This window comes from Pocillopora damicornis, chromosome 4 (assembly GCF_964200805.1).
Source record: "Pocillopora damicornis chromosome 4, jaPocDami1.2, whole genome shotgun sequence".
NCBI classification, from domain to species: domain Eukaryota; kingdom Metazoa; phylum Cnidaria; class Anthozoa; order Scleractinia; family Pocilloporidae; genus Pocillopora; species Pocillopora damicornis.
Window position 1 is genome coordinate 5,302,024 of NC_142673.1, and position 26,668 is coordinate 5,328,691.

The 26,668-nt window shown below is 40.7% G+C and overlaps 1 protein-coding gene across 1 annotated transcript in view; it reads right to left on the reverse strand.

The window, feature by feature from the left end:
- The window catches only part of LOC113677769 (adhesion G protein-coupled receptor V1), a 57,346-nt gene that overhangs the window by 14,346 nt on the left and 16,332 nt on the right, over positions 1 to 26,668 (reverse strand). Inside the window, exons 24-62 of the mRNA XM_089204604.1 lie at positions 26,140 to 26,446; positions 25,431 to 25,622; positions 24,451 to 24,740; positions 23,394 to 23,832; positions 22,746 to 22,915; positions 22,384 to 22,636; positions 21,632 to 21,879; positions 19,753 to 19,973; positions 19,007 to 19,386; positions 18,253 to 18,698; positions 17,579 to 17,855; positions 17,080 to 17,416; positions 16,387 to 16,994; positions 15,554 to 15,987; positions 14,907 to 15,179; positions 14,287 to 14,683; positions 14,089 to 14,168; positions 13,588 to 13,745; positions 12,412 to 12,864; positions 11,672 to 12,038; positions 10,902 to 11,440; positions 10,388 to 10,574; positions 9,648 to 9,892; positions 9,075 to 9,234; positions 8,257 to 8,560; positions 7,539 to 7,850; positions 7,061 to 7,434; positions 6,421 to 6,571; positions 5,618 to 5,850; positions 4,754 to 4,980; positions 4,406 to 4,613; positions 3,703 to 3,793; positions 3,476 to 3,613; positions 2,749 to 2,927; positions 2,113 to 2,304; positions 1,397 to 1,592; positions 719 to 1,047; positions 431 to 586; positions 198 to 353 (exon numbers count right to left, since the gene is read on the reverse strand). Coding sequence (XP_089060730.1) covers positions 198 to 353; positions 431 to 586; positions 719 to 1,047; positions 1,397 to 1,592; positions 2,113 to 2,304; positions 2,749 to 2,927; positions 3,476 to 3,613; positions 3,703 to 3,793; positions 4,406 to 4,613; positions 4,754 to 4,980; positions 5,618 to 5,850; positions 6,421 to 6,571; positions 7,061 to 7,434; positions 7,539 to 7,850; positions 8,257 to 8,560; positions 9,075 to 9,234; positions 9,648 to 9,892; positions 10,388 to 10,574; positions 10,902 to 11,440; positions 11,672 to 12,038; positions 12,412 to 12,864; positions 13,588 to 13,745; positions 14,089 to 14,168; positions 14,287 to 14,683; positions 14,907 to 15,179; positions 15,554 to 15,987; positions 16,387 to 16,994; positions 17,080 to 17,416; positions 17,579 to 17,855; positions 18,253 to 18,698; positions 19,007 to 19,386; positions 19,753 to 19,973; positions 21,632 to 21,879; positions 22,384 to 22,636; positions 22,746 to 22,915; positions 23,394 to 23,832; positions 24,451 to 24,740; positions 25,431 to 25,622; positions 26,140 to 26,446 — 10,707 coding nt within the window. The remainder of the gene's footprint in view (positions 1 to 197; positions 354 to 430; positions 587 to 718; positions 1,048 to 1,396; positions 1,593 to 2,112; positions 2,305 to 2,748; positions 2,928 to 3,475; positions 3,614 to 3,702; positions 3,794 to 4,405; positions 4,614 to 4,753; positions 4,981 to 5,617; positions 5,851 to 6,420; positions 6,572 to 7,060; positions 7,435 to 7,538; positions 7,851 to 8,256; positions 8,561 to 9,074; positions 9,235 to 9,647; positions 9,893 to 10,387; positions 10,575 to 10,901; positions 11,441 to 11,671; positions 12,039 to 12,411; positions 12,865 to 13,587; positions 13,746 to 14,088; positions 14,169 to 14,286; positions 14,684 to 14,906; positions 15,180 to 15,553; positions 15,988 to 16,386; positions 16,995 to 17,079; positions 17,417 to 17,578; positions 17,856 to 18,252; positions 18,699 to 19,006; positions 19,387 to 19,752; positions 19,974 to 21,631; positions 21,880 to 22,383; positions 22,637 to 22,745; positions 22,916 to 23,393; positions 23,833 to 24,450; positions 24,741 to 25,430; positions 25,623 to 26,139; positions 26,447 to 26,668) is intronic.

Genomic DNA, 26,668 nt, shown 5'->3' on the forward strand with positions numbered 1-26,668 from the left:
TTAGAAAAATGAGCCATAAAAGTTGAGTTGATAGTAAAAGAAAATTCCTGGAAAAAATAGGACAAAAAGGACAGCAAGAAAAAGAAACGGAGGTTTTGTTATCCAACAGAAATTTGCATAACTTCCCCTTACAAGTCACAGTCAACGCTACAGAGTTAGAGTTACACCTTCCTTTTCAAATACTTAGAGTTGCATACCTGAACTTCACCGAACGTGGCTTTCGATCTTTGAACTTTGAGTGTAACTGATCTCCTCGGTCCATCCTCATCTACAGTTACTGACTGAGATCCAGGCACGAATCCTATCACTCCGTTCATCAGATCATTGCCTTCGATAGTGATTGTGGCCCAAGACTAAACAAAAATAAAATACAGATCAAATTTTATTCATCACCAAACATGACTTGACCAGCGATGTATTTTCTCTATACCTGTAGCCCGCTGTCGGAATCAGTAGCAACTCTAGCTCCACCGCTGGCATCTGTCAAGTAAACCAAAATCTGTTCCTCCGGTTCAGGCAGTTCATCATCTTTTAACTCCAGTTGTACCTTTCTTACTTGTCCGTTAGCTGGTATTGGGTCTTGATCCTACAAAATTTGACCAAAACGTCACATAAGACAATACAAAAGAAGACCACTTTCGTCCTAAATTCTCAATCTACAGCACCGCCTCTTAATTTTCACCAAACTCTCAAGAACATGAAAAGGAAAAACTCTTACGGGAAAGTTTACTCGTGTTGAGAGCGGCACGTAATCCGGCCCAGCCGTGGCGTTCTTCTCTCCCTTTTTCGCTGCAATGGCTTCTTTCAACGACTGCAAAGTGGGGCTCCAACCTTCCCCACCCCCGACAGTCCTTACAAGAACAGACACAGCGCCAAACGTTCCCTTAGTTCGACGCACTTCCAGCTCCACCATGCGAGATTTACCACCGGTCGCGTTTTCTGGGACTGTTATACGAGTATTGCTGAAACTGAAGATTCCCTGAGGGTCGTCATTGTCTTTGACTGTTATACGCACAGTCCTGTTCACACCCAGACGCGGTGAACCGCCTGAAAAAGTCAGAGATTGAAAGTGAGGTCCTCCACAACCTGGCAGAGCGTGACTTCGTTAGTTACGCACGCCTTCAAAGTTACAAACTCAGTATCTTGCGAATGATGATGTATCCATGCCAATGAATATACCCTTGTTAATAAACCACAGTCCATCGTCAATTCGATAAAATACCACCCCACAATTGTCACTTTCAAAATAATTAAACACAAACCACCCTCAAGACAGAAGAGAGTTTTCCTCAAAAGAGAACAGAAGAAAGCTTATTCAGCCTCGAACATTTTTCTGGAAGTAACTGTTCTGAATATAAACGAAGGTAATTCATGAAAATAGCAAAGAGATACATACTTCCAGTCACTGAAGTTAAGTTCAGAAAGAGTGTGCGATCTTTCTGCGGATTAGAATTTCCATCGTCCACGGTGACTTCAAATTCTTTACTGTACTCGCCATTTGCCATGTTGACACTACCCGAGGAACCTTGGAAGGTGTAATCCACCTTAATCGCACCCAACACACTAAATTGACGGACAACTCTGCATGTTACCTACAGAGAGTAATTGAAAAGTCAAACACGACACATATGGCTATTACTCCATCGTTATGAGTACTAGGAGTACCCGAGGTCCCTCGGCTCCTCAGTCACTCCCCCCCCCCCCTTCAGAATTTCGAGAGATTCCCCCTGACAATTTGCCAATTCTCAGTCTTACTCCCAAGAGTAGAGAGAGCCCGTAACAGCACATATTTTTTTCTATAGAAACACGGAGAAACAGACACAGAACACAGACCTTTAACTCTTTAACTCCCATAAACGACCAAGACAGAGATTCCCTTCACAAAATCACCACAGTAACAAGTAATGAGAATAGTGGAAACTGTCAAATATACGATTATCGGTTGATCAAAACCAGACTCTCCGGACAAACATCATGAGAATTGGTAGACACCAAGGAGAATAACTATCGAGATCTTGGAAGTGATAGGGTTAAAGCAGTCGGTAAACAACACGTCACAACGAATACGATGTAGAAACACAAAGGGTTATAATATTCCACAGAAATGTTTACCTTTCCACCTTCAGTAGCTGCTAGATGTTGTGACTCAGGAGCAACTTCGACGACTCCGCTGTACTCGATGAAAGCTGTCTGACTGGCTCCAACCATGACCGTTGCGCCCCCTGGGACAGCACTTGGCGTTTTCGCAAAGGCCAAGAACACGGAATAAATTAGCTTTTTATCAGGGACAATCACTGGATAAACCTAGCAACAACCACAGGAAAATATTAATCAATGTGACAAAAGCTATAAATTCCTTCACTATGAAGAGCGCTCCTCATAAAGTGAATGATACAAACTAACTGATTGCAAATATGAGACAAAAACTCCAATTGCTATAAAAGACTTACTCTCTGACATATGAAACTCCAGTTGTGAAAAATTTTAAAATCAATTTAGGAATTTCTCAAGGGTAATGGATAAAATTTTATTTTGAAAGCAATCCCCATAACTAAAACAGAGCAACTAGTTGCAAAAAGATATAATATGAGATAAAATCATTTGGAACAAAACGATGTACAGTAAAACAAATTTTGAAAGGCAAAGCCCGGAGACGAATGAGAAAGAGAATATAAAATTAAGGTTGCTCTATCGTGTGCGAGAAAAACCGCTTGCACGACACACTCAAGTGCCCTTAAGAAAACTCACCTGAACGGAGAACGAATCCTCCTTTTTCGATCCAGTGAATGACAATAATTGGCTGGTTGGAAGCACTTTTCCCGCCACAAAACCATCAAAGGCTTTAAACGGAAATCCAGAACTGACATTGACTGCAGCACTTCCAAACAAACCGGTGCGTACCACTTTGATCGACGGTACACTGTTACCTACGGGGAAAGAGGAGTAAAGCATTATGATTCCTATTCACTAAAATATTAATGAAATACAGCAGAAACGCGAAACGAGAAAATCTAGAAGACCAAAATGTAACCTTGTGATCGATGCGTTAAAACAGAGCTTCGCTATCATAGGGACCGTTGCAGAAAGCGCTGGTTACATCGGGGTTGTATCAGGTGTTCCAAGAATCTTAGAAATATGTTCGTGGCCATTAACTTAGTGCCCTATTCCGCACATTCCATACATCACAAGTCACGAATATCACAAGAAGACCAACGTCGCTGCTGTAAATTTACCTCGGTGGACTTTTCAATTAGGTGTTTTGCAATCTGTCTCAGTCCTCTCAACCCTTAGACTCTACAGTCACCTTAGTGCTTCATTATTAAACATTGCTAATATTATGCAATTTCCTTGCAGCTGAATCGACTAAAAAACCTGTAACGAAACCCTTTGAAGCCTACTTATAAAGAGATCCATTAGGTTCATCTGAGAAGCTATACTACAATTGCGCAAAACAAAGAAATGTTTGTTAACGGACCTGCATCCACAGTCAGTCTCAAAGATTCGTCAGCAAACTTGAACACAGCATTGGCTGCATTTTCTGGCACCACAACTGTCTCATTAATGTCACTTGGCAAGCTGCTTGATAGCTTAGGGGTGATTGAAGTGGCTGGAACTGAACAGACACAGACACATAACGTTAATTCATTTCTATGACAAATCTCACTTTTGGAGAGGCATCACAACGCAGGGCTACCAACTTACCTTGATTATCATTGTACCGAACTCCAGTCAGTGTAATAGTAAACGCGGAACCCAGCGCCAAGAAAGTTGTCAAGGCAACACTTGCCGAACCCTAATAGCCAAGAAAAATTAAAAAGTATTTACCGTTAAAATCTCGGGTCACACGCGACGTAGGCCCCGAAAACTGAACACGAGCGTAACTGGTTAGAAGAGAGCTCTCTGAACCCCACGCCATTCCTAGCAATTTCAGGTTCAGTCCATGAAATTAGCTTAACCCTTGGCGTTCTGCGATTGGTCATTTCCTGTGATCCTTCAGCACACAGTAGTACACTGCTGACAACATTTCATTTATTCATTTTTTAATTATTATAATTTTTTCATGGTAGTTCACCATCTTGAAATGTTTACGATACTTTCACAAATATCGAAAAAAAAAATAAGATGACAAAAAAAATGTTTAAGCAAACCTAGAAAATTGAAACCCAAAATTGAGACGAGAAAGGTCCCTGGCAATTTCAAAACACTTTGACACACGAGCACAACGAAGCCAAAATCAAGTTGATTAAGTTCATTGTAAGACAGTTAGATTCCATTTTCGCTTGGGTCATTTGACAACAATGATCACAAAAGACGTCAAAACGTGCTAGGAATACCAGCGAAGCACTTGCCATTCTTGGGAACAGACTCGCGAAAAAAAGAAATTCTATTGATTTCTGCTCGTTACCTGGCTCTGCTTATCGGGAACCGTCACACTTCCTTGTACGTCCGAAGGGTGGCCATCAGAGTGCCTCACCTCGTACTGTACATCAACAGCACCAAACGTCCCCTTCTCGCGCATCACAGAAAACTGCAACTCCCGACTGTTTCCGGAGACTTGAATCTTTTGCGCACCTGGTTGAAGCTTGAAAATTCCATGAGGATCATCGTTTGGCCTAGAATGGCAATAATCAGAAGAACACTATATTTAACAGAATCAAAGTGCCATACATTACTATAACACAATGCCAGTGATCCAGACAAAAACAACAAAAGAGTTTCAAAAATAAAAAAAGACGAAACAATGCCCACTAACCTTATCTTGAATGTGACATTGCTGGCTGACGAGCTAAGATCTGCGCCTCCATCTACAGACAGTATCGATAGTGTATAAACAGCTTCCAGCTCAGGAACGTCATCTGCTTTGATTTCAACAAAAATGTTCTTCAAGAAAACCCCAGAATTGAAGGTCACTGTACCAGAAGTGCTTGATAAGTCACGTGACCGCGGAGAACCTGTTGGACTGGTTACCTGCCACAAGACCTGTTGAAAAGGATTGTGCTTGAGCGAGTGTGCCGAATGTTAGATTACTTTAAAAGCACATACCAAGAAAACAAAACCACGATTCCACACTTTGGTTGGACTAAAAGTTGCATAATCCTGCATAATTACCCGCAAAATCGACTTTTCCTTTGACAATTAAGCCTAAAATTTATAAACGATTGAAATTTTTTCCCGAAACCTGCTGGTGGCTCTGAAAGTAGTATCAAACGTTAACTGCCAATGTTTTAGCTTTCCCTTGCGTCTCTCTACAATTGGTTTGGAAAACTCGCACAACTCCCTCGAAAATCAAACGCACAAACTAAAACCAAGGTCATTTGGGTTTTCCAGCACTTAAAGCTGTTATCTTGTTCTTTGTTTGGGCTCCCATTAACTCCAATTTTCCTTGTTTGCGTTACTTTAAGTTGTTGTTGCAAGAAATTCGCTCCAAATGGAATTAAAGGCCACCCACATACGGTTTGAAGAAACCAATCCTGTAAGCATAATTTTTCTTCCAGATAAATGAACAATAACACTTTGAAATGCCAGCGATTTATGGTCAAGCTGGAAGCACAAGCAATTCCGAATAATTCTCGACTACCCATCGACAATGGCTCTAAACTTTACATATAATACTCACATTAACTGTTCCTTGAGTGCCGTTCGTTCTCTCGACTGTAAATTGATGAGTTTCAACTCCACTCGTTGGCTCATCGAAAGTCCGAGTAGCAGTGCTCTGAAATGCGAACACTCCATTCGGGAAACCATGTTTGGCAATGATAATGGTGATGTTTGATGTCAAGCCGTCAATTGTTCCATTACCAGACACTTTGTAGATTGATAAAATGAACCGCTCCTCAGGTTCGTCAAAACCTGAGACATTAACAAAACAAAACATCAGCGAAACGAAAGGTGTAATTTTCATCAAAAGTGCTAGCTTTTCTAGTCTTTCTTGGGAAATACTTTAACATAGGACGCTTGTTAAGATCCTTGACTGAAGTCTCGAAAATTTCTCAATATCTATCCGTACAAAACCTGAAAGAGTCAAGGGCCTCATATATATATGTAAGGCTATTCAAAAGACTATTAAGCTAAGCAAGAACCTTTACCGTGACTAAAATCCTAGATCACACGTGAAGATGAGTTTGACACTTGTATCTCATTCAAAGGTTAAGAACACAATGTTTTTTCGATCAAATTCCTTCTCGGAATTTAAAATAAAAGAAGGAAAAAGGGCTTTTTTATGCCTCCGAGCTCAGAATTTTTATACCTTCGAGCTCGGTGACTCAGTTCGTATAACACTCAACCCATAAACCATTAGACTGCAGAACGGAAATCGAGGAAAGATATGAAAAGCTATATCGTTGATTCCGTTCCTGCCCGAGAAAAATCGGTTCCTTTCCTATATTTAAATACTGGTATTTTATGTAACTGTAATCTCACCCAAGTAAGGTCTCACACGAAGTTTGACAGTCCGCACAGCTCCTACAGCATTGTCAGGAAACACGCTGGATCCATCGGTAGGCCCTTCAAAGTCGTCGCGTACTGAACAAGAAATGCACGCGGGGTGGATTCTAATCACCTTCCAGCTAACCTAGAGCATAAAAAAATTAACTCGAGTTTACCTTTAATGAAAGGTTTGGTTCTTGATGTAGTGAAGTAGTGATTGTAGTCATTTCCGATGCCGATTATTCTCAAAGCTGAGCATGAAGGTTCAAAATGTTAGACATATCCAGTGGACCTTACGACCTGAAGAAGACTCGCAGTCCACATCGTAACACAAACGAATACACTGCGTTACAAGTATTTTCACCAAGATGAATAAGCAAAACCTGTTTTTTAAGAACACAATTTGAGTTTAGTTTTGATTTGGTCATCTCCGAGAATAATCTTCCCTTCGAAAGACTATCTATATGGAATTTAGACGGAATAAAAAAAAAATCTCAAGTGAGAGGCCAGGATCCTTCTCCTCTTTCCCCCATTTTCTCTTGGTTAGATTCAAAACCAATTCTTACAGCTAGCCACCGACTATTTGGACGGTAATTATTTAGAAAGGTTACTTTCCGATCATGGATTCACTCACCTCCACCTCTCCCTCGGCTCCACCTTCTCGCTGAATAACAAAATTCAGATCTTTGGACTTGCTCGGATTAACAAGTGAAAGCTCAGAACTATTTACAAAGCCGAACAGTCCGCCAGGGTCGTCACTCGTTTCTATGGTAACAGTCACAGTCGTCGGCGATTCTAACTTGGCGCCACTCGTCACGGAGTCTAGCGTGACAGTGAAGTAGTCACGCTGCTCTGGGACAGCATCGTCGATGATTGTTACGTTTATGAATGCCGATGTTTGCCCGTCAGAGAGTCGAGCAATGCCTCCTTCTTCCTTGAAATCCTCACCGAGGAAGGCAGTTCCGTTCCTGATTGAAAATGAGACTTCTACAGCTCCGAGGCTACCACCTTCACGAGAGAAAAATTAAAAACGTAAGTCGACCAAATTACTCTGCTAAAGTTCGATTTTAATTTAAATTCAAACATGAAAACAGTCCTCTATCGTAATTTACCTTCTCTAACGACTTCCAATACCGCAGCTCCACTCCTTTCCCGCACCAGTTGAGAACTCTGTGTGAAGCGTATTTTTCCACGAGCGTCGTCATTCTCAGCAATAACAATCATGACCTTGTCTTTAGCTGGGCTGATCCTCGGTGCTGTGTTTAAAGGCAATCCATCGACAGAGCTGTAATTCTTGGGCGACCCAGAAACAAGTTTTACACTAAGCAGCTCAACTGTTACAGTTTCGGCGAGTTCAGGTTTGTTGTCCTTCTTGATGTGAACGTGAATAGTCTTTTGGTCTTCTTTATCAGCGAACTTGAGCACTGAAAAAAAGGTTTTAACTTAAAACTCAGAAAAAATACAAACAATTTAAAAACCCCCTCTCTTAAGAATTATAGCTCGGGAATACTTGATTGGCCTAACAGGAGTAAAGAATCAATTAGAGAAAATCGACATTTCGACTGGACGGAATTATCGGTTTTCAATCAGCGCATACATTCTTCAGAGGGAAATAGAGACGGCTCGTCTCGCACAAGACAAGTCTGCAGCATTCAAAAGCTACTGGGTAATGTTAGTCAAACGTTTGCTGCATTGTCTTATCAAATGGGAGGTTTTGTGTCAACTGTTATCAAAAAAGTAAACGTTGAACTGTTTCCACGAACAAATGAGTTCATGCTTTTCGTCATTTCCACCACCATGAGCAAAACCAACAACGATATTTTCACATACCATTTCCAAACGAGTCATAATCACTTCCTTTGGTGGCAGTGGTCGACGAGACGCTATAGTTAACTGACAACTCGCCAATGCTACCGCCATTTCTTACGACAGTAAGATTGACAAAGCCAACATCTTCGCTGACATTTCGCATTAAAGCCGACTGAAACTCGATGATTCCATATGGATCGTCGCTAGCAACCACAGTAATCTGTGCCCTGCGCGCACTCTGCGAAGGATCGAGGCTTGTCTGTGCAGAGCCAGTCAGGGCAAAATTATACACGGCTAGCTCTTCTGGCGTGGAATCGTCCTTTACCTATTTAAGTGGATACCATCAATGAAATCATATTTCATGCATCTTCGATGAAGGTTATTAGATCGTGCAAATACTTCATGGGTATGTGTTCAATCGAGCTGTTTACACTCTCCATTTGTATGTTTATGTGTGACAACTTTCTGGTCTTATCTTTGTATTTACGTTTGTCCTTTACTTGGCTGTACACAAACTTACAGTTAGGTAAAGAAGAAACTAAAATAAGAAACATTACTAGTTTCAAAACCAGAAAAAACGTAATTATCAAATCGAATTCATCAACTGGTGCGTCGCAAACTTCCGGTATAACTTCTTAATAAGGAAACCCTTCCTTGTTTCTTAACTTAAAAGTAGTTTTGATAAAAATGTAATGAAGTTTAGTTTATTATCGACAAACTCTATTCAGACCAACATTAACTAGTTGATACAATACGGAAGGTCGTTTCTCGCGTTCGTTTGCAGAAAAAAATTAGCAGATGAATATGGGGGATGCATGAGATTTTCTTGGTTTGCTCACCATGATAGGAAGCATGACCATTGTCACGCCATCTGGCATTTCAACAGTACCGGACGTCACGTTAAAAGTACTAGCAGGACTAGGAGCGTCACCAGGCGAATTAGCAGTGATCGACCACGTGACCTGAGCTTTGCCAGACTGACCAATTCGACGGAGCAACCTAAACGATAAACGTAACAGAGCATGTTAGAAAATGCACAGAGTAAATAAAACACTACCTTTGTTACAATCACATAAGGTAGCTCATCAAATTGGACCGTCCAGTTATCAATGCTTTAACCCCACGGAGTGACCAACAACTTATTTCTCTTTACAGCATCATCTCTGAAACAATCATCAGGGTCACATTAATAAAGGCACGGATCGCCAACTAAAGAAGCTCTTGATGGTTTATCAAGTTTTCCAAGTCAGCACGATGGAAAATGTTCGGAATAGTATAGAGAATATGCATATTGATGTTAAGTTATAAAGGGTTCAGCTTTAAACTCAGTCCTTGCCATGGTACACACCTTAAAATCGGTTAGAAAGGGGTATTTAGAGATAAAAGAGGATGTTAGCGTCAAGCGTACTAACCGTACTACAAACACTCCATCATGACCCAGCATTGGTTCTCCTGCTATTACAAATCTTGTTGACGAGTCAATCGACACAATTCCTTCCACTTCGTCGTTCGCTGGGATATGAACTCTGGCTTGACTCAGAGTTGAGTCCAGTTTCCCGCCATTATCGACGCTGACTAATTCACAAGTGAACGTCTGACCCACCTCTGCTATCATATCATCACGTGCACGGAGCGTGATGAACTGAGATGTGACTCCCTAAAAACATTGACATAATCATGGCGTTACTACTTGTCTGTTTGTTTGTTTGTTTCGTTCCTGTTCCTTGCATTGTTTTGTATGATTAGATTTTTTTTGGTCACCATAAAGAAAATTTTATCTGAAACGAGAAATTCTCCCGAGGATTGTGCTGATGAACTGTTACTGAAAACTTATTGATTTTAGGGTCGACTTCTTTTATAAATCACAGACATAATCGTTTTTATTTATGTGTAAAACTTATATCAACTTAACACATGCGGAAAAAACAAACAAACCAACCAAAAAAACTCATGTCAACGATAAATAGGAGGTTGGTAAGGCCCGTAGGGCTACAGGCCAAACAATAGAGAAAATCCTTAGTTTAAAAAATATCTATACATGCAGATCAAGAGTTACGAAAACAGCGGAAAGAGATGAAAAGATAATCATGAGATTACTGAAGATCAACTCAAGTTCTAATAAGAGTCATTGGAATTGTCGGCAAATATCCACCTGTTTAAAAGTAAGTGAGCCATTCATTGGAGAGATCTGCGTGCTCGCATTGACAATTCCGGCGTTAGGCGTGAGTCTCCAGGTGACCTGCACGTCTCCAAAAGCACCAGCTTCCCTGTTAACTGCAAGCTGCAAAGTGGATCCTTCCTGTACAATGTTGATGTTTTCGGATGTTGCTTTTGTGAAGCTGAATATCAAAGATGGGTTTTTAATACGTAACAGTACTAACTTTTCTGAAAGTTTATTTATTCGGTAAAGACCAAATTAACGAAGAACGAAGCTTTTTGTTAGGGCCACAAAAGAATAAATGAAAATGATCTAAGAGAGAGAAAGAATCTTTCATAATCTTTATAAAAGATTTTCTGGTTAAAACCGCTGTCGTAGCTACGCCTGCGTCTTTCCGCTTGAAAATACCGAGCAGATAAAATTTCTCTAAATTAATTCCCCTGCAAAGAAAGGTACTCAATGTAACTATGATCAATGCTTCCTCTCGTCAAATTAATACTCAGCGTACCCAAAAAGTCCATATGGATCATCGTTGGGCTTGATAATGACATCCACCTTGCTGACTCCACCAATCAGGACACCTCCTTTTGGACGACTAATCTGAACGAAGAAACCCTCTTCAATCTCAGGAACATTATCATCGGTGATATTTATTCTTAAAATGGCACGTGTTTCTCCTGAAGCAAGCATGACAGTTCCCTCGCTTGGAGAGAAATCTGCACTATCAGCAGCAGTGTATAAGCTTGAGCTGAAAGGACGAGCGATGAAACGGAAGCCTACAATCCCTGAAGAACTTCCTGTTCGCTGTACTGTGATGTTCAACATCTCCACTCCCTCTTCTAACTGGATGGCCTTTGTAGCAGGGTCAAGCAGAGCACTGAGGTCAAAGTTGAGTTCCCCTACTGTTCGGTTGGGTTGGGCAATCACGACTTCTAGTAAACGAGAGTTCTGATCGACACGAGGAGAATTCATAACCAAAACACTTTGCTTCAGTGTTACAGCGGTAATGTTCACATGGAAGATGCTGTTTAACATTGTGTCGTTGTACTAAAAGACAAAACAAAACACGTCACATAACTGTAACAAGGAATGTATTCTTCCTAATGCTCTCATAAAAAATCGTTGTGTCGTCGCACAGTTCGATATTGTTGATCGCAACGGAAAAAAATGTTTTGCAGCAGTTTATCGCAACGCACTTTCGAAGCGAATTTCCGCTAAATGTGTAGCGAGCTTAAACTAACCACCCTTTAAGCAACTTACAAAGCTTCCTTAACTTACATGCGCTATATACAGAGTTATTTGCGTGGAGTTTCGTCCAGCTGGAATTTCCACAGTATGGCTCATTGCTTTGAAATCAACACCAGCTAAAGCCACTCGATCGTCACTATATTTCACACTGGGAAGCTGAACAGTTTCGTACGACACCAAAATGTCTCCTATAGCGCCAAACCATCGCATGATGTCGACAGATAAGGTAATGTTCTTGGGACCGTCTTCTTGAGAAATGAGAAGAGCGTTTTTCCACCCGATCACACCGTATGGGTCATCATTAGCAGGGATGACCAACATGGCGACTACTCGAGCAGAGTTCAGAACTGCACCACGGTTTGCATCTAATGACCCTGTTTCTGTGAGGCGGAGGAGTCTAAAAGAGTAAACAGGAGATTTCAAGATCAGAGATCAATAGGAAATAAACTAGTCCAGGTTAAAAAACAAACAATAAGAAAATAAAAATCAAATTTTTAAAAAAACCCAAGTAGAGGAAAAAATAGATATGCAATTAGGTATTGAGAGCCAGAAGTGAAGGTTTTCAACCAATTGATCTGGTATCAACTACGTTTCGTTCCTTCACAAAAAGTTTAAATTTCAAAGATGGCGAGGCTGGCCAGCCCCGCCACCACGTTCCCGATTCCGGTAACCGGGACGAAAAAAGTAGGTAGGTAGCCGGGATGAAATTTCTTATTTGAAGAGACGACAGCATTCTCCCATTTTACAGCTTCATAGGAGGGGGCCCTTACCTGACATAAGCAACTTCCAGAAGCTCTGGTACCGCGTCCTTGTGGACAGTTATTGATATATTTTGACTGGCTTGGCCATCTTCAAACACAAGCTCTCCAGACAAAGGACTCAGATCTCCGTCACTAAAATTCCCGGAAACATTCCACTGAGCCACAACACGCCCAAGGCTTCCATACTCTCTGATCACTTCAAATGTAACCACGGAATCATAACCTGTTTCTGGTTGAACTCTATTGAGCGAGTCGGCAGCAAAGCCTATTCGCCCGAATGCACCGTCATTGGATAAAATGTTGATGGTTAAATCTTGCTTCTGACTGTTGACAATCGCTTTTCCCGACGCATTGTAAATGTGGACGGTGAAGGCTTCGTCCCTCTCAGGGGTGGCATCAGGTAGGATAGTGAAATCGAGCTCCAGTTGTCTTTGTCCATTTTCAAAAATAAGCTGTCCTTGTCTGGTTAGATGAAAGGGGAAAAACCAGTGGTGAATGAAGTAAAACGTCTAATTGAAACCTTTGTATATCAAAAAAGTATTCAGAGCCGCACAGTTTTTCACAGTGTAGAAACTAGTTGAAATAATAATGTAGATGCGATTCCGTCGCACGAACCTAAAAGCCTCGAAAACATTTAACTATTTCAGAATGCCATGTAGATTGAGTTGAACATATACCTTGGGAAGAACTACAGATTCTGATCATAATAACAGAAATAAAATGAGTTAAATTTGAATTGTTGATAAGATGACAAAAGACGAATTGATCCTCGGTCATAAGGTAACTTCCATTGAAGAAATTTTAGAAAATGGAGAATATTCAGGCCTCGACGGGGTTAAACTTGCGCCTCCAAGTGACTAGTTATTGCTATGAAGCCATACGCCAGGAGCGGGAAATTCCTTTCAAGTTTTAGGTGATTTTTTTTCATTTAACTTCTATTTTCTCTGAGATCGTCGACCACAGCAACAAATAAAAAGCAACGAGGGGTTTCACAAACGCGAACGCGAGGAGGCCGAGTGGATAAAGAGAAAACAAACGAGATTACGAAATAGGAAATGTTTTCATCATTTTTCTCCACTCCGCCATCGTTCGCGTGCGTTTGCTTCTCGCTCCCTCGTTCTTGCTTTATTATAAAAAACGCCGTTTCATATGACAGACAGAGAAACGTTCGTGATGGAATAATACCTTGGAATAAAGTCAGCTTGTGGAGATAATCTTTCAGGGTGGAGAAGAGGAGACAATCCATTCCCAGACACTGCCACAGCGTACATAGGTATATCTCCAGCCACTAGATCATTCATGACCATAGGGGTGGCACTCTGAGCATGCGCAAGGGTGGTGTTCTGAAAAACAAAACATTAATTAACATTAAATAATTAAACGTTGCAGTTTGACAGACACAGCGTATTAAAGACACTGAAAGCTGAAAATGAAACTCATGAATTGTAAACTGGACGATATGCGCGATGCTCATAGAGTTTTATTAAAATTCGAAAAAGGTACCATGGCCGAGACAAAACGATGCGTTCTGCCGGCCGTTTTCACTAGTATTTGACATTTCCTCTAAAGTTTCTTGAATTTTACGAAACATGTTCTGCCCAATTTGTGACTTTCAAAAACAGACGACTTCCTTCGAGAAGAAAGAACTTTCGGAGTAAACAGCAAATTCATCAATCAAATACCAACCATCTGAAAAGTGAACTTGGACGAATCATTCCACAGGTAGACGTTCAATACCTCACCAGTCTCAACTGTGACAAGATAGGCTGAAAACGAAAGAGCAATATTTCAGAAATCCTCAAGAGGAACAGTAAAGGTAGCAAAAACCGGAAAAAGAAACAATAAAATGGCATCCTTGGATGATGCAAATAGTACGTCTCTCACCATTTCCTTGCATTAAGTAGGGTTTGGCCGACTGAACACCTGACGCGGGAAGCGCCTGCTCGCTTATGAACCTGTTACCATTCCAGCGGTACACGTCGACGGACGCTCTGGAATTAGCAAACACCAAGTAATGCTGTCCTTTGTGTTCAAAATACTCAACTCCAACGGGACCGTTGGTGTCGATTTCTTGCAGCAAGACAGCCGAGTTTGAGTTCGTGTTCCATTCATAAATGGGAGATCTAGTTTGGAAACTTTGGGATTTTGAGGTGTCATTGAAGAAAGCTATGGCGACTTTAAGAGTTCCATCAATTTCAAAGACCGCCAGGCCAGAAGCACTGCGGGTGTTGTCGAGGTTGGCCTCATGAAGAACAAACGATCCATTTTGCCATTTATATACCTGAGTAAGGAAAAACCATCCTCGGTGGTTAGAAAATTTTGCTATTCGTCGCTCTTGCCTCTCCAAACCCACGTTCAAAGTTAACACACAACAAAATGTCACAGAAGGTTGCATTCTGGTAAAAACTAATATTAAAAGGGAAATAGGGATGCCAAGACAAATTTTGAGGATGTTGAGCTAAAAATTTTCACAAATAATTTGTTCGCGATTGCAGTGATTTTACCTGTGAGCTAATACGAGACTGTCCAGCGTTATTCATCTGGTTTGCAACGATCAGATAGATGTCTGTTCCACCCGGTGGACGGAAGAACTTCACGTCTGATGCTCCCAGAGTAGAGATGTCCTGGATAATAGTCAGCTTTGCAGTGCTGTCCATGGAGTAAATTCTAGAGTGAGTCTCGTACCGTCCCTTGCTCCCGTGATTGGCGACTGCTAGGTAAACTTTGTCTCCAACCAACAGAGAGTCCCAGGCCACAGCACCATCAGTAGCAATGCTCTAAAAAATAACATATGAAGAAAACTTTTTCACTGATTTGAACTTCTTTGAACAAAGGATGGCCTTTCAGCTGAACTTGCCAACCATGATTTTCATAAACTCCAAAACATAAATTGTGTCTCAAATACACCAACTTTACTTTTCTCTTTCAAATCGTGGTAATAAAATTAACTTGGAACAAACGCTCGAACAAAGAGGCGAAAAGGCTGACCATTACAGTAACGGAGAGATTTCTACGATCTTTCTACATTCAAACTTTTTTTTTAAACTCTAGCTTAGGAGGGAGCACTCATGAAAGATGAAGTGATATATCGTTATTTTTTTAATTGTAGTTATTGAAGCTCTTAACAGGAACGTAACGAGACTGAACTTACCAGCACAGGAACAAGAACGCCTTGCCAACGGAACAAAGCCGAACCAAAGTATTCGCCCATACCGATATTATCAACCGCAGGTGGTAAGGATCCAGTTCTGTTGATACTGGCGAGCAAAGCATACACGTCGCCAAAGGCGGAAAATACGTGCCAACTGTATGCACCGACGGTCCTTAACTGCTGTACTTTTTCGAAGTGGATCACATCCCCAGGTAATGAACTAGCCGTTTGTGACACTGTCATGTAGTCTAAGGTAATTCTACCGAAGTCACCCTTGCTGCGGATGATCTTCGCCTTCACTATATTTTGATCTTCTTCTATGTCGACGCTACTGCTCATCGAAGCACCAGACACTATCTCAAGTTCTCCATATGGTGAGTCATTCTCTGTAATGGTGAGCAGCGCTTCAGATGGATGCACCAGCCTTCCATTTCCTATTTGGTATGGGAAAAAAATATTTAAAAAAAATGAGTTTTTTTTAAAGTGCTGTACAAACATCACTAACTTCACTGGTACTTTTCTATTTGCCCGGCACTTTGATTGGCAGTTTTTCAAAAGGCGCGTAACGCAAACAAATGTCTGAGAGAAACGTCTTGAGCCATCTTTTAGTTGGTTTGCCAGGATCGGTCAGGATATGTCTACGACATGTCAGAGAAAGAATATACTGAGGAATGTTTGGGTTAGGATAAGTTTATGCAATGCTTATGGTATGCATGAACACCACTCGCTCTCAGTATGTCAATGAAATCAAATCATTGACAACAACAGCCGGAACACTTCAGTATTTAAACATAATTGCACATTTCCATTCTTCAGATACATAACCAACTCACCCGGCAGAGTCAGCTTCACAACAAAAGTTTCCTCCTTTTCTGGTACAGAATCAAGCAACGCCTTGACTTTAAACGTTTTACGCGTATCTCCAGCATTAAAGGTGACATTTCCTCTCACTGCAGACAAATCTGATGATGCAGACACATTAAGGATTTCCCAAGAAACAATCACAGTTCCGAAGGTGTTGCCACTACGATCAATTTCAAATTCAGCTTCGGTAACAGGCCCTGTGCCAGGTTCAGAGATCGTAAGCGACGACGACGCGAGGCTAAACAATCCATACGCATCATCATTTGCTATAATAACAACATCAAGTATAGAAGGATTTCCAATTTTTGTGTCGCCTGTGTTTCGAGTCAGGCCTATTTTAAGAGTTTCTTCCCCTTCAGATTTAGTATCATCAGCCACGTAAATTGTGATGTTCTGTTCACTAACTCCATTGGGAAAAACTAAGGTGACCTCCGGGCCACTCCAACCTGTTATATTGAAGTCATTCAAACTAGCGGATATCGTTTGCACAAAATAGTTCACTTGAACTTCACCAAAAGTCCCTTTGTCACGCAGCACAGTGAGGCTGTAGGGGTTGCGTGACTCTGTGACGTAAACTCTGCAATATGAACATATTAAACCAATAAGTATATTTAAAAAAAGAAGAACGGTCAAAAGCTCAATCCTTACAGTCACTCTGTTACCTTTCGTTGGGAAATCTAAACACGCCATGCGGATCATCGTTAGGTAATAGACTGATCTCAGAAACATGATGATGTCCCAGACTTGGTGGAATGGTGTTGTTCCACAGCGACGGGTTCACCAACTCAACTTCTGTGATGTTTACCAAAAACACTTCGCCAAGCTCTGGGATCTCATCATCCTTGACCCATACAGGAATGGAGCCAACATCTTCACCGTCGCCGATAACAATACTTCTTCTCCCAGAAACAAAGTCCTCTCCGGATAACGCTAAACGCTGGTCCGACTGTAGTACTGTGATGTTTCCCTGCACTTCTTCATAATAAACTCTTACATCACCTGAGGGAAAAGTAGCACATGACAAATCAAAATGTTTAACATTCCCAAGTCCACCAAACCCACTCCGTGTTAGGATGGAGCTGTGAAAACACTAGCAAATTCCTCATGGGTTATTGTAAACAGGGCTGAGGAGTAAATGGCATCCACAGATTTCCTACTTACCAATATCCCCGAACAGCCTGGATATTGTCAATGTGAAGTTCCGTTCGTCCGATCGAGATACAAACCTTGAACCCGCTTCAAGTTCGATAACGCCATGGGGTCTGTTACTAGCACTTATGCTAATTGTTGCAGTTGTTTTCCCAGGAATAAGACTGGCTTTGCCGGTGGAAGCGATACCAAAGGTCTGAATATTGCTGAGCTGAACCACAAACACCTCGTTTGTTTCTGGGGTGCTGTCATTGCGGACTGTTAAGTCTATTGTTTTCTGCTTTTCACCCTACAAATAAACATCAAAACACCACATTAAAACGCTTCGTCAATGGTAATAGAGGGTAGGTGTCGTAAAGAAAGCAATCTCCTCAACTCCCAGGAGGGCCCCATGGCAATACAGCCACGGGCCTTCTCTAGGCACCAGCTAACACAACACTAACAAATCGAGGTGTAAAGCTGAAACAAGAAGGCGAGAAGTTACTGGAATGTCTCAATCAACTTGCAGCCTTCAAGGCATGGTTAGTTTGGGTCATTGAGTGCCATCAAAACAATCTTTAACATTTATTTTCATACAAGGAAAAATATATTTATTCTCATACAACGTAAAAAGACCACTTCCCGACAATATCTAGAAAATCGGGACCAGATTGGAAACACGTAAAAAACATCTTGAAAGCCCTTACCTCGCTGAACACGACAGTGCCACTGACATCTGTAAAATCGGATGAAGCGTTTGCCCCAGTGATGAGCCAATCCACTGATACACGTCCATTTGGTCGAGTCCTGTTTACCAACAAGGACACTCGCCTTCCTTCCATGGCCACAACCGATCTAGACTGTTCATCGAATCCCACTTGCCCTGCAACACCATCGTTAGCTTGTATAATGATAGTCACATTGTTCCCCAGGCCAGGAGCCACTCTGGCACCTCCAGTGGGATTCACAAGCTTGATAACAAATTCTTCGTCAGTCTCCGGAATATCATCATCTTTGATGGTTAACAGATAGTTCTGGCTGGTGTTATCTTTGTCAGCAAAAGTAAATATGGGTTGATTTGCTATAAAATCACTGCCGGCCGTCGCATCATTCTGCTGCACCTCAACTTTGACAGTAACCTGGCCGATGGTGCCTGAAGATAAAAAAAAAATGTGTGTCACACACACAAAAAAAAAAAACTGAAATTAAATTACCGCCTTTCCTGACAAAAGCACTCCTCCTGTGTGCCCTCTCCCCTCGAATAAACACCTCCGCCCCTTTCCCGTTTCCAAGAAAGGGTACTGAGAGAACAAGGAAAGCAAAGTACTGTTCGTGTTCCATCAATCGCAAAAGGGTCTCACGATTGTAGAATCTGACCAACAACTGGCTTAAATCAAACATTTGGGCAAAAAAAACGACAACAAAAACAACAACAATATTGAAGGAAGGGCCCATCATTACCTTTGAGCCTTTCAATCACCAAACGAATCGGTAAGTTTTCAGTTTCGTTCACTGTCAAGCGGCTACCTTCAGTTCCCTGGTCTGAAGTGGGAGCTTTAATGACTATTAAACCATGAGCGTCGTCACTCATCACGATTGTTACTGCAACTCTCTTGATTCCACCCAGTTGGGGTGGAAGGACTGGGGAAGGTTGCCCAACTAATTCCACGTGCTCTAACACCACGTCAAAAATTTCTCCTAGCTCGGGTTGGATGTCATCAGGGATTGTGATTTTGATATTTGCCGAGTCATTTCCACTTGGGATTACGATAGAACTGTTTGTGACGGCAATGTAGTCAACATTTGGCCTGGCTTGAATGCCTCCGACGTGTTCTACGGTACTATTAAAATAAAACGATAAATTATCATCGTCAAGGACACTAAAGATTCTCAAAAGAAAAATTGATCGTTACTGAAACTCTCGTCCACGTGGAAGGCAGCAGTAGGTGGGAAGCTTGTAAGATAATGAACCTAATATGTGGCCCTAGCTCACTAGGCTGCTCGCAACACTAGGATTCAAATCTACAGCGAAGATTCAGATTTTTTGGTTGGGTCTATGCTCCTGACCAATGTCTGATAAAATGATAAGTTAACGGTAGATTTATTTTCACCCTGTGGCAGCTAAAGAGAGAATTATGCATCGGAGTTTGGATAGTTACGTCGCTTTGGTAGTAATTATGGCAAAACTGTAATATTCCAATACAAACCTGTAGAAAACTCGGATGTCACCGCTAGTACCAAATTGTCTCAAGACCAACAGGAACGCACTGCTACCCTCTGAAGCATTATGCGAAGATTTAGCAAACTCTACCACCCCGTGGGGAGCATCATTAGGCTCTATGTGAACTTTGGCAACGCGAGTAGCTTCGTCCAGTGAGGGGGTCCCCTCAGACAAAAAATCCACTGACGTCAAGTTGACATCAATAACCTAGAGTAACCAAAACAATGCACATGTTGCTTTTTTCCATGCACTGCATTAAAACTAAACAACAGTTTTTCAACCAGCCTTTTCTTTTTTTAATTAACACTATGCAGGTGATAACCATTACGAGAAATACCTGTACAACAAAATCATTAAATACAATCCGTGCTTTGAAATCCTAAGCAATTCACTAACATGGCACAAATTATATTTAACAACTTCTCCCTTTTAAAGATAATACAGATTGTGATACAATAACGATGATTTTCCAAGACATTCAAAACTTCGAACCATCCTAGGGATTTTACAACATTACCTTTCTTTACATCACTTTTCCTAATGTTTGGTTAATTCTATCTGTAGTTATAAATCCTCTTATTATCCTAAATTATTGTTTACGTAAGCATTCCTATTGAACGCTTGGGATGATAACTGTATTTGAAAAAAGCCAATTAAAACCTGTCGTTTAAAATATGAACTTGCAGGTAAAGCATTTATTTTTAGCTATTGATTTTGTTTATCAACCAAAGCTTACTTCGACTTATCTCAAACAGTTACAAGTTCTCTAAACTTTTTTTAAGCACTGTATATTTATTTCAATAATTACCATGAACGATTATTATTCCAATTCTGCCTTTTAACATGACGTTCAGTAACATTAAGTTTTAATTTATTCCTGTTAAAATGATTTAAATATTACTTAATTTTAAATTTAATTACACTATATTTATCTCAACATGCTTACGGTTACGGAACCGTTGTCCGAGGGCTTCGGGAAGATGATCAAAACAACATAAAAACAAAACAAATTAAAATCAAATCAAATTAACTGAAAATAAACTGAAAAATCAAATGAAACAACTATTAAGGTAAAATTTTACAAAACACTTGCATAAAATAAACGTCAAAACAGCATAAATGTTTCAGAAGCAAACGCAGAAAGAAAGCAAACTGAAAAAACTGAAAGGCTCAAAGAAAAAAGAAAATGAAAAGATGGAGAGATGAAACGTCTCCTTGGTTGTAGAAGATGCGAGAAAGTTAAGAAATGAGGTCGCTCATTGCTAAAGATGAGCTCATGGAAATTACAGAGTCAAAGTTAAATTTGAAGGTTGTGTTTTTAAAGGGCATCATTGACCAGTTTAAGGGGTCTCTGTCCAACACAAACAGATCACATCGTTATTACAAGGTGATATTGAACAAGCACCATGAACATTTTTCTTCTATCTCTCTGGCCAATTGTATGTGGTTTATAAAAGTAATTCTAATTACGATTCTAGTTTTCGCCTTGTACTGACCGTTAATCACCTAGAGTCAATTTAAAGACACAAGGGCGGAGTATTCGCCTGCCTAGTTATTGCTTTCGATTTAGATGTTATCAATTAAACTGTCTTCGATCTAAGTTTAAGTTTAGGTAAAATGAATCACAAGTAAGTTTAACGAAAGACGACGCTGCAAATGAAACAGTTTAAAGCCCTAACCGTTTCTTATTACTTAACAGTTAGGCCTGAGATTGAATAGGTTCCCGCGCATTACATGCCTAGAAACGTCTCCACAACAACATTATTCCTTCATGGAATCCAACCCCATCCCTGATCACATCCCAGATGACTCCTCCTCCGGTCCACATTTTACCAAAAAAAAAATTTATAAAACTGAACTCAAACCTCTGATATTTCAGGAATGGCATCCGATTTAATATTGAAAGTTATTTCTTTCCTGTTTTCTCCATCGGCAAATACAAGGTCTCCCTCAACAGGCCCAACGTCATCTATTGCCAACACTCCATTCAAAAGCGCCTTCCAGTGAACTCGAGAACCTCCGCGGAGACCAAATGTTCGTATTACCTGAAGCGTTACTGGGTTGGGAGTGTCTCTTTCTTTCACTGACACTGATAATGACGAATTCTCAAAGCCTAAAAAGATGGAAATTAAATAGTTTATGGTAAATGGGTCGAGGATTATGGCTTTGCCGTAGACTTGATTTCCATGTGATAGCACAGATCGGAGTGATCATAAGCTTGAACACAAACTCTACGGACGAATGCCTTTGTTCCGATCGTTTGAGTCGTTAGCGATCGTTTGGCCTTAATTATCCATAAAAATCGTCACGAAGATTATCCCATTTGGGTTGAACGAGGCGCTCCTATGGAAGCCGGGCTTTAAGAATCTATTGACCAATTACCCCTGTAGGGAAGAATTTCTGGACAAATCACAAAGGGAAGAAATACAAAACTAAAGTTATTCCGGATTACTTTTGATATAATGTTGAAAATCGCTTAAGATGGAAAACTAAAACCAATTCTGACTTGTTCTACTGCAACTTCTCTTAGCCTTTTGGGACAATTTGATGGGCCGTTGTGATTCCTTTTATTTTGGTTTTGCAGCACTCAATCGAAAACCGCTCGATTATCACTAACCTATCAATCCATAAGGATAGTCATTTTCCAGTATAGTAACTGTACACTCCACAGGCGTGCCCAGCACAGCCCCACCAGCAACACCAGTTAACTTGATTTGGAACACCTCGTTAAATTCTGGGGTAAGATCGTGAATGATAAACACAGGGACCCCAACCTCTTTCTGGCTTTCTACCAAAGTGATGTTCCTAGCATCAATTCTGTAATCTGAGCCATTAGCAGACAATGCAGCAACTTCAAAGGACACATAAATCTGCAAAGAGGTAAGTAATACACATGTAAGCGACACTTGTCATAATCAAACTTAGGAGAAATGTATGGTAAACATTGTCTGGTGAAAAATGGACATTCAAATCACTTACTGTGCCAAAAGCCCCAGCAGTTCTGGTGATATTCACAACTGATCCCGTGTACGGTTCAGGAACACTGACAGTACTTGATGAGAGTTGAACAATTCCATTGGCATTGTCGTTCTTTTCAATGATAACATGTGCAACCCGTGAGGCACCTATTCGTGGAGAACTGTCTGGTGCTGTTTGACATAAAAATCGATGAAAACGAATTAGAACAATTGATTCTATCGATAGCTACCACAAATTACAAATAGAAGAAAAGTGAATTTTTTACATAAACCTCAAACTAAATATTAACAAGCAAAATCGGGAGAGCAATTGACTACAGTATGGCAAATCAAAAAGGTATAAAATAAAGAAAGATGTTATTCGGCTTGTCAAGAGCGTAGAACAAAGAAAAAACCTAGGTTCGACCCGCGAGGAGTCCAATTCCAGACCTTCAGTCTCTACGCTCCCATACTTTATTTCTGGGCTACAGAGAACTTTACGATGAGTTAGGCCAATACTGGGTTCATATGCGAAACGCTTTTCACAATAATAGGATCAAAAATGTCCAAAGCGTAGTGTAAGTACCAAGAGTGCAAAAGAAGGTGAATTGTGAGCTCAATCATGAAATCAAAAAAGATGGTATGCGAACCAAATAAAATGAAAACTTACCAGGAAACACCGGATGGCCGCCAACCAGCTGCACCTCTGTTAAATTCACCATGACTGTCTCTGCATCTTCAGGGACATTATCATCCAGCACCATTAAACTGACATTTGCATACTTCTGCCCTTCACTGAACATAACAGACCCCATGATGGGCACATAATCCTCATTTTCCACAGCAATTCTAACATTAGGTATGCCATTTCCAATGGTGCTGCTGTAGTTTACCCTGACCACTCCCTGTACCCCTGACAGCCTCTGTATCGTTAAGTTCACGGTTGTGTTGGATTCACTGATCGTCAGTTGTGAAGGAGAGAAGACAAACACACCGTAAGGATCGTCGCTGGCAAGTATAGTGACGTTCGACTGTGTTCCATGATCCGCAAGGCGGCCTGCAGACACGTTTCTCAGATGGACAAGGAAGCTCTCTGCCAGCTCAGGATACTGCAAAGAAAACACATATAACTTTAATTCAAGAACTATAACAATGTACAGGTTACCTTGAAAGCTATCCACAAATTTTATATCATGCAGACCCTTTCACCCTGCCATGAACAAAAGTACAGCACTTCAGCTTTCACTAACGTTGTATATACCGACGAACCTCCACAAATATTACAACAGACAAAGAAAACTTAACAATATCAAGAGTTCCCACGACTGAGCCTCTAATATCTGAGACTGGTAAGAACCCCAACAATTGCGATGTCAACAAGCACAATGCAGATTACTATCAACAAGCAATCCCAACTAATACCTGTACCTCTGCTCAATGTTTAACCCAAGCTTAGAACGTTTACAAAAAAACAAAGGCGGGTTAATACAAGCGCCCCGCCGCTCGGAGAATGTCCACAGTTATCGGCAAAAAACAAATGACTTATCGACGAATTAAAAATGAGAAGACAACCGATAAATTCTACCGAAGTCTTATAACAGATAGTGAAAACAAACCAATCAGCTTCCACAAACGTAAGGCATAACGATCGAATGACATTTGAACAACTCTTGTCGAAGCGCGAGTGCCTTACACAAAGAAACCGTATAGTAAACTTTTATACATACAACATCGTCTTTGATCCTAATGGTAATTTGTGTGCTATTGGTGTTCTCAGCGAGCACAACAAAACCATTTGTGTTTTCTACATCAATGGCACCATCTCCTGAAACCTCCCAGTAGACAGTTGATGGGCCTAATACACCACGCGTCCTCTGAACTGTTAGGCTTACACTGCTCCCGCTGTCCTCACGGACAGAGTGGTTGAGAGAGTCTGGAGAAAAGCTGATGATGCCGAACGCGTCATCACTTGGAAGTATTGTCACGAATGCAATCTTGGCGGATGGATTTAATTCAGCTACGAAAAAAAATATTTAAAATAAGTTTACTTTGAACTTCACATCATGTAAATTCATCTGCTAATTTTTATAGCGAAACACTTACCATCAGTCAATTCGATTGTGCTGAAAAGAGCATTTTGATAAAATTGCTCTTTGTTTGACTGGAAGAGTGGAATTTCAGCAAGGTTAACTGCTTTAATCGACAGGCTTTGTTAACGCGAGCAACAGAACCATCAGACCCCTGTATTTAGGACCATTTTGGTAGCGTGGTTTTTCTACATATCGACTACATATGATTTTACCAGTTAAACGATGAAACAATTTCGTATCTGTCTCCCAAAACATGGGATGGTTGAACGAGGAAACACTCAAGAGCAAATTTTTGGATTGAAATGTTTGATCTAAATTAAGCATGCATAGCCATTTTGAGAGGGGAGGCTAAACGATCAAACAGATTCTTCCAACATGATATTGGTCGAAAATTTTTTATCTTTAATCCAGGGATTGACATTGCTCTTTAGTGTGGAAACCTGCTTGTAATAAAATTTTGGGGAAAGTGGGGGGAGGGAAGCGGGAGCTGTGATAGACTACCATGCCATCCAGGAGGGTAGGGAAAACGTCGCTTCGAAAAACGAGCTCCCTGTATAGGAGTATCACTCAATGCACGTAATAGATATTGAAAAAAAATGTAACACTTCAAAATCTACCTCCTCCTTCAGCATTGAAGAGCTCCACTCTAAATGTCTTTTGAAGCTCTGAGATATTGTTATCCACAATTCGGATGTCAATTGTGTTATTTCGAGCGCCAGGAGCAAACTCAACAGCGCCTGTGGTATCAATATAATCGTCTGGAGTTTTTGCTGTGTCTGCAATAGTCTTCCACTGACACTTAACACTTCCTGTAGATAAAAAAAACACCAGTAAAAAGTGAAAAAGATATTTATAGATAATATACCGCCGGACATTTATTGATAAAATAACAACATTTACAATAAACTTGAGGATCTATCTAATACCCCTATCTATTAATACTAAGAACAATCATTCAAGGTATAATGAGTTCTAACGCCACTAGAGATGATCATCACATCAATCAATTCGCAAAATTCTTAATGGAGAAGCAAGCTCCAGAAATCGCTTTCCACCTCTTTGGAAGGCAAATATCATCAAGTTAGGAGGAGACTCCCTACCCTGAAACCTCTCAGTACCACAATCGTAAACATGAATGTTGATAGTGAAGATGGAACTATATAGTTTCCAAAAGAATCATACTTCTCCAAGGGATTTCATCACGCCTCTAATGATAATCTCTATGCGCTTCCATTGTTAGAAGTCACTTTAAGGACAACACTTAATCCAAAAAAAAAGAAATACGATCAGATGATTTCACTTATTGCAAGACATTTCCAGACTCACCCAATGTTCCTTGAGCTCTGATCACGTGAAGTGTAAGTGTCCCAACACTTTCCCGAGTGTCGACATTAAATTGGGAAGATGATGGCGGAATAGTCCCATTTGCAAGTGGAACAGCATGCATGAACTGCAGTAATCCATTTGGGTAGTCACTCTCTTGGATAGTGATATCAACTTGTGTAAACCCAGGTCTAAGACTTGCAGCACTCGTTGGAGTGCTTCCGTCCGTTGGGGAAACAGATGTTAAATTGAGAGTGAAATATTCATCTACTTCTGGTAGTCCGTCATCATTTACGGGAATGGTCACAACCTGGTAAGAGCAATGTATGAACAAAACTATTATTAAAAAAAACATCTAACAAATGGTTCACAACTCGTGTATCGAGTTATGGATGCACGCGGGAAGTTTAGAAAACGCTAGAGAAGAAAAAGAGTTGGTCGAGGCGCGGCCACACTAGTTTCTTGAGTGCTCTCCAAACTTCCCAACATGAGCAATTCAGGATTACTTTCCACATCCAGCCAAAACCGCTCT